This window comes from Parasteatoda tepidariorum, chromosome X2, assembly GCF_043381705.1.
Source record: "Parasteatoda tepidariorum isolate YZ-2023 chromosome X2, CAS_Ptep_4.0, whole genome shotgun sequence".
NCBI lineage: Eukaryota > Metazoa > Arthropoda > Arachnida > Araneae > Theridiidae > Parasteatoda > Parasteatoda tepidariorum.
Window position 1 is genome coordinate 29,451,189 of NC_092215.1, and position 8,425 is coordinate 29,459,613.

General features: G+C 28.4%; 1 protein-coding gene across 1 annotated transcript in view; it reads left to right on the plus strand.

Moving 5' to 3' along the window:
• Window positions 1-8,425, plus strand: part of LOC107450998 (hexokinase-2) — a 40,157-nt gene that overhangs the window by 21,559 nt on the left and 10,173 nt on the right. The window contains exons 2-4 of the mRNA XM_016066951.3: window positions 3,931-4,093; window positions 5,598-5,737; window positions 7,535-7,750. Coding sequence (XP_015922437.1) covers window positions 3,931-4,093; window positions 5,598-5,737; window positions 7,535-7,750 — 519 coding nt within the window. The remainder of the gene's footprint in view (window positions 1-3,930; window positions 4,094-5,597; window positions 5,738-7,534; window positions 7,751-8,425) is intronic.

The following is an 8,425-nucleotide window of genomic DNA, read 5'->3' on the forward strand; positions in this document are numbered from 1 at the left end:
TTTTTGATAAGTATAAAAAATTTTTGGAAACTAAATATCGAACTTAATTTGATTTTTAAGCTATTGTAGCTAAATAATTTAAATAATTTTTTTTTTTTACCAAAAGAAACATTAATTTTTTTATTTATATATCTTTTATTTATTTATTTATTTAACATTTGATTGACCAATATTTATGATTACCGCATCTCAAACTGCAACCGATGAAAATATACTATTTTCTAATTCAAAATAAATTTAGTTATTATAGACAGATTATATAATCAGTAAACAGGACACTATTCACGTGATTGCCGTATATATTCACGTGTATAGATAGGGAAATATCATTCGGTCAGTTCACCCGATAGAGGGGAGAAAAATAGGTAAAGAATAAAAGAAAAAATTTTCATTTCCTTTTTCTAGCTTTGATTATGACTTTAACTAAAGGGTAAACATGATGCTATTTATAGTCTTAACTTAATCTATCCCTAACAGATGTTGTGAACTTTTGTCCTACTATCTGTTATATTTTCAGTTGTTCTTAATTTTTATATCAAAGATTTAAGATTATAACTGACTCTCAGAATCACTTAATTATTAATCAATAATTTTGGAATTCTTGTATTTTTTATGGCATGAGTGACCAAAATGAGAACTGAAGAACTCTTACAGAACTGAAATTAATTCATTTAAAAAATTAAAAAACTAATTAAAAATAAATGAATAGTTCATAATGTAAATATAAACCCATATTTTACTTTGTGCTGTATTTTTATTACCAGATGCTCTTAATAATTTTGACATTAAGATTTAAAATAATAATTGATTCTTAGAACATGAATCTTACGTCAGAAAGGTTTTGTTTATTTATTTTTTGGAGTTCTTGGATTTTTTTTATGGCATGAGTGATCAAAATGAGGTTTGAAGAACTCTGTTAGAACTTAAATTAATTAATTCTTTTATAAAATTAAAGAACTAATTAAATATAAAGGAATAATTCATAATGTAAATATAAACCCATGTTTTACCTTGTGCTGTATTTTTATTACCAGATGTTCTTAATAATTTTGACATTAAAATTTAAAATAATAATGGATTCTTAGAATATGAATCTTACGTCAGAAAGGTTTTGTTTATCTATTTTTTGGAGTTCTTGGATTTTTTTTTATGGCATGAATGGCCAAAATGAGGACTGAAGAACTCTGTTAGAATTGAAATTAATTAATTCATTTAAATAAATTAAAAAATAAAGAACTAAATAAAAATTAATAATTCATAATGAAAATACGAATCCATGTTTGACCCTGCCCTGTATTTCGGCTTTCAGATGCTCTTAATTTTTGATATTAAGAGTTAAGATTGTAATTAGTTTTCAGAACAACTTAATACTGATATGTATTAAAATTCTTAAGACAAAATTTTTTAATTATTAGATTTTTTATTGTATAGTCATCAAACTCAGAGCTAAAAATTTTAATTCAATTCATTGATAAAGTGTGATAAGTAAAAAAAAATAAAGGATTAATTCTTACTTGGCGTTAAATTTTCATTATTAGCTAATCTTAATTTTGATTTCTAGAGTGGCAGATTTTTAGATTGATTTAATATATTTTGTTAATAACATTTTAAACTAGTATTTGTATCATTGATAAAAAAAAAGTGCTATTATTTATGTTTATCTGTATGACGTAATCAATTTAATAGATTAAATTTGAAAAGTCTTTGATATTGATAGCACTAGTTTTTTCCCCCCTGTTGAAGGAGTCAATGATTTGATCGGATCACACGACTTAGTATGATGTTCGAAAGATGTGCTCTAATTTGCATATCAACATTTTATCAGAGCCAGTTATGAAATTTAAAAATTCTCCTTACTATTCAAAGTTAAGAACACCAATTTCAGCATTTTACAAAGTGAATCAAATATGTATACACTGAAAAAAAGTATGGCCTTTCTATCTAAAAACTATCTAAATATGGTAAAATTTATCGTGTTTATGGTCTTATGGGAACACCAAAAAGTTCGGAAATTTTTACAGAGTGCTTTAAATCTATCATAAGTGCTTTAAATTTTACAGAGTGCTTTAAATCTATCATTTTACAGAGTGCTTTTGGTTAAATCTATCATAAAATATAGTGCTATAATTTGTGATAAAATTTAGTTAATGCTGCAAAATTTGGTAATTTTATCATGATTTCTTAGAGCATGACATAAAATTGATTTATTCGTTTAAATTTACGTTTCAGTTTAGTGTTACCTAAATGTGTGATAATGAGAATTATAATTTTAGAAACCAGAATTTTCGGCAAACCCTTACCATATAAACGGAAAAATTTCCAAATACCCTATTAAATTAAATACCGTATAATTTGGCTTTATTAATCAGAATTAAGGTTCTTTTTACCAGAAATGTCATAACCAAGCAGTACGGTAATTTTACCAAATTTCTAGTTATTCTAGAAATATAATTTAGAATTTTGACAGATTACTATAAGTTAACTTGGCTAAAAAGTGACTTGAAGAAAGTTAATACAGAATTTTTCGTTGTTAGTAATTAATAAATTTTAAAATTAGATTTTAATAAATTAGAAAATGTTAGCATGCTCACAATAAAAAATCATTTTGGTCGTAGTAACAAAATGCAGAACTTTCTTTAAAAATTAGGAAATACTTGCATACGGATGAAAAAATAAATTAAAAAATTGTTGGCATATTTACGCAAAAATAAATCACAAAATCGGGCTATAGAATAATGTACTAGAATAGTTAAGCTTTACGAAGGAAGGAGGATTGATGGAAACAGGAGAGAAAGGTTTAATTTGTGTGCAACTTACGTATAGTTTTTAAACATTGGTAATTGGGATAAAATACATGTCAGATATGTAATAATTCATATGTTAACGAAGTCTATCTATTGAAAATCAATACGAAATATCTTAAAGTAATAATAATTACTTTAACAGAAATAATTAGGTTCAATAGCAGTCGAGACAAACGTAAATCTCGTGATCTTCAGTAAAATCATATGAAAGAAGAGAGTTATTTTAAATGTATTGAAAGAGTAGCTGTAAAAATAATGACAAATAAAACTATCACAAAAGTTTTTGAAATGTAACCATTCACAAATACACTATTGGAATTTTTATTCTCTAATTACGGTAAAATAATCGGCAGCAGTCTCTCCACCCAATTACCGTAAGGTTTACGGTAAAGAACATTTTTTACTTTTATGGTTTTTAAGCCGTCTACAATTGGTATGGTTAAAAAACCATGAATACAAAACTATACGGTTCTTCAACTGTTTACAACTAGCATTGTTATAAAACCGTAAAAAAGAAATTCAACAAGATATTAGAGCTAGGCTGTTCGTTAGGTAATGGGCATTAGAGTAAGGTTGTGGTTGAGTTGTGTTCTGTCAAATGAACCGTGGAATGAGGTTTAACTAGTTTATCTGTTGGTGCCATCAATTGTAAGAGATTTGAAAGACTGAACTTTTTTGTGTTAAGCAGCTTTATGGTGCTGCCATCAATGCGTGAATTAGAGTATCGTATTCTAATAGTCCATGGTCACAAATTGGGGAGTGCAGGACACTGGAAACTCTTCATGTGTTGAAGGGAATGGAGGAAAAATTGAGGTGCCAACGCTGGGATTCGAACCACCTATAAGATTGACAAATTACTCCTCACGGCTGTAATATATAAACCTAACTGCAAGGAACTAAGTGGCTTCATTAGGTGGACCAAAATTTTACGATAAAATTCTGGTTGCTTAACTGTTATTAGGCGAAAGCAGTTAATAAACTATTTTTCTTCAAGACATGTCAGGCGTTTTTTTATTTCAAATCACTTTTTGTATATATAGTAATTATATTACAGTAATAAAATTTGTTTAGATGCATTTCAACTGTGTTTAACATACAAATATGACATTTTCTTTCTTTCTGTTAGATTGAAGCCCTTACCAGAGACTTAGTACTCACAAATGATCAACTCCAGAAAGTTTCGGTAAATCTGTTACATGAATTTCACAAAGGATTATCTTATGACACTCATCGAGATGCTGCTGTAAAAATGTTCCCTACATATGTCACAGACGTGCCAAATGGAGAAGGTATTTAATTTATCTGCATCAAATTGTGAAACTCACATTGAACATGTTTAACATGTTAAAAAAAACATTATTGATCTCTCTTAGTTTTATATTCAATGCAAGAGTAAAAATTTACAGTTAAAAATAAACTGTGTTTCAACTAATTTAAGGTTTTAAATGTCTTGCTATTGTTTTTAATGACACTTGCACAATTCAAGATCGCAAGCCTTTGGTCTTTTTACGAATTAAGTCAGGAATGAGCTCCTTTCGTTTGACAAGAGAGCACTGTAAGAGTGAAAGTACGTCATGGATCAGAATCCGGCGGATAGATGGCAGCACCACCCATTTGTGATGCCACTTCCTCAATTTAGACATAGATCTAAAGGAAATTTTTTCTAGATCCCTGTACCCATGGTATTGCTTCGAGACTGACCACAGGACTTTTGATTCCACATATTATTACAAGCACCTAGATTACATGTACTCTGCTGGTCTTAGTTTAGTCGGGGATCAAACCCAGGTCCCTTCTAACCAAAGTCCGATTCTGTATTCACTGGGCTACCACGACTCCGTCAATAGCGAATAAATGTTATGCTGTTATTAAAAAATGTAAATATTGCACATGTAAATATTGGTTTTTCTCATAATAGATTTTATAGAATAGAAGATAATTCAGAAAAGAAAACAATTTTATAAATGAACAGCATGTTGTAAATTCTACATTCAATCTAATTATATTATTATCTAGAGAAAAATAGATTTAAAAAAATTTGGGTTCCAAATCAAAGAACTGCGTTTAGTATTAAGGTGGGTATGTTAGACAATTTTTTTTAAAGTTTTAATTTATTTGACTGCATTGTAAAAAATTCCGGATCAAATTACGTTAAGAAGTTTTTACTGTAAAATCCATTTTACGGAACAAAAAATCTGATGCACCGTAATTTTTACAGTAATGGTTACCGTAAAATCACTGAATCACACTAATTAAATAAATCTTATTGTAAAAATTACGGTATATTATTTTACGGTAAAAATGGTTTTTACCGTAAAATAGATTTTATGGATGATGCACTTTATACCGTAATTTGATTCGGATTTTTTTACAGTACAGTTCTTTGAAAAAAGATGGGAATAATGATTTTTTTTAGAAAAAAAAAATGCGTTTTTTCTTCTTTTTCAGTATTGCGTTTGCTGAATGATTTGATTTCTAATATAATTTTTAAGGTTCGAGGATTTTAATTTTGAAAAATATTCTTGTCCTTATAATTTTAAAATTTAAACAAAAGGCACAGATATGGCAAAAAGTGATGATACTATAGTTATTGAAAGAAAAAAAAAATACATATAAAGCAGATTGTAGATATTGTACATTATCATGTTATGGGAGCATTTATGGTTCGATGATGAGAAATTTATATATTTATTCTTGTTTCCCATGCCTTTCTTCGTGAAATAGTCTAAATAATTAATTAAATAATTAATCTAAATAATTATAAAATAATTAATCAAGATATATTATTTTCAGAACAAGGCAAATTCCTTGCTCTTGATCTTGGAGGAACCAATTTTCGAGTATTACTCATAACTCTTGAAGGTGAAGATTTTCACATGGAAAATGAAGTATTTGGAATTCCTGAATCTATAATGCTTGGAACTGGCACACAGGTACAATGCCATTTTTATAAAAATCATAAAGTTGTTTGATCATTTAAAAATAAGCATTCAGTTCCTGGCCACATTTTTAGATGCACTCTAAGATTCTATGTAAAATCTTAATTAGCAGATGATACTAAACAGCTTTATTTTTTTTACGCGACTGAAACCNACATTATTTTCAGAACAAGGCAAATTCCTTGCTCTTGATCTTGGAGGAACCAATTTTCGAGTATTACTCATAACTCTTGAAGGTGAAGATTTTCACATGGAAAATGAAGTATTTGGAATTCCTGAATCTATAATGCTTGGAACTGGCACACAGGTACAATGCCATTTTTATAAAAATCATAAAGCTGTTTGATCATTTAAAAATAAACATACAGTCCGTTGCCGCATTATTAGACGCACTATAAGATTCTATGTAAAATCTTAGTTATCAGATGATACTATACAGCTTTATTGTTTTTACGCAGCTGAAACCGGTTTTCACTTGTTTACGTTCGCGTATCGTATTGGTTAAATTAAACGATGTATAATATAAATTCGCCGATTGAATAAATTAGACTATATATTATATAAACATAGAATACTTATTATATCAGGTATTTTATTAGTATATTACAATAGTTAGATCAAATTTTTAGACGCACTGTAGTTTCTTACTAATTACGTGTCTTGCACGAGTTTATATGCAATACTTTTATATTTAAACATACATGTAATTTGTCTTTATTCCGGAGATTTTTTTATATACTTCATATTTGTATTTATTTTTAACGTATTGCATTGCAAATGTTAACCAATTGATACCTAAACGTTTTGAGTAAGGATGCGCAGAGATGGTATGTGCATGCTAATGCAAAAGTATGCTAATCAACCTCTCGTATGTCTCTTACTTACCGCTTGTATCGTCAGTATGTGGCCTGCCTTAGTGAAGCTAGCCTTAAAAAGGAGCGCTCATCGCTGTTCAGTGAACTGACATAAAATCTTATATCAATTGCGTAAAACAGAGTTCCAAAGAAATATGATTACAAGTAATCTATTATTCATTCCAGTGATTTTTGAAACCGTGATTACTAGTTATGATAAATTTGTGATTGCAAACAATCATAGTTTACGATTATAAATAATCATAATTATTTGTAATCACAACAGGTAAGTAATCTTGATGACAAGTAATCAAAATCTATAATTACATGTAATCGTAAATTTCAATAAATTCTTATCACTATAACTATGTGATTGTAAATTATGATTATCTGTAATCACGGTAACCTGTAATTGATTACTATGTAATCATTATTTTTAATCAATTGCTTTTTAATTGATTTTTATGATGGACCTCTAACGTTGTCGTGAAATCAGACTATGAGTTTCGTTTTTGTTTCATTATTTGTTCTTGTGGAGAAATGCCTCGACTTTGCTATCAAATGAATTTTTCTTTGGTGATAATATTGGTGTACAGTTTTGATTAATGTAGTTCTAGTACAACATTAATAACTAAAACAAATCGAATAATTCTTGCTGAAAAAATGGATTAAAAAAGCGGGTTAAATGAGTATTATGAAAACAGCAAAAGAAATTAGTCAGTTTTCGAACAGGTCAGTCCTTGAACCAGGAATTTTCAACTGGTCCTGTGAACTGACCACTAAGAATGAATTCTTCATAAAAGGTGACAGACTCAAACTTGTTAACCATTTTAGCTAATATGGCTAAAACAATTTATCACAGATAACTTGTTTAATCATTAATTTATTAATTTAATTCTAAAAATAAAGTAATATTTTTTTAAATTTTTTCTTCCAGTTATTCGATCATATAGCTGAATGCTTAGCCAATTTCATGGAAAGACTAAATGTTAAAGATCTCCAATTACCTCTTGGATTTACCTTTAGTTTCCCTTGCAAGCAAGAAGGATTAGCTAGCGCCAGGTTAACAGGCTGGACAAAGGGATTTAAATGCTCAGGAGTCGAAGGACAAGATGTTGTAGAACTACTGCAAGAAGCAGTGCAGAGAAGAGGAGTAAGTTACTTCGCGTAAAAAATATTTTCAATGTTTATAGCCCTATAATATGCATTATTCCAAAATAACCAACTACGTGCCAACAAAGAAAAACCTACAATTTGAAGGAATAAAATGGAAAGTGATATAAATGTGTGGTTAACTAGAGCTTTTCTCCAATAAGATTCAGAATTATTTATAAATTTCGTTAAAAGATGGCGTTGCTAACTTGAAAAACCTTCTGAAATATTCGTATGGGTCTCTGATAATTTTGTCCTCAGACTGCGCCACGTTGTTTCGCCAAAGTTTGTTGTTTTGAAAACATTATTTTATAGTTTTTCTGATCTGTTGGCAAATTTTGTAACAAATTTTATAAATTTAATAATTTGATGATTTATAATTTTTATTCCAAAACAAACTGTACGTCACTGTCTTCTTATGTTTTTAATTGATTTTTTTTAACTTGTCTGATATTTTTGAGATACCCGGTAGCAAAATAAATACCTGCGTATTATTGCTATTTGATTTTTTTCCACAAGTGTTTACTTTCTATTCATAAAAAAATTTAATGTATATCGTTAAAAATTGCCTACAAGGGAAGTTTTTGAAAGGGGTTTTAATATCTAAAATCAACTTTGTTTCTTTGTTTCCTCAACTCGTTCAGTTAAAAAGATATATATATATATATATATATAA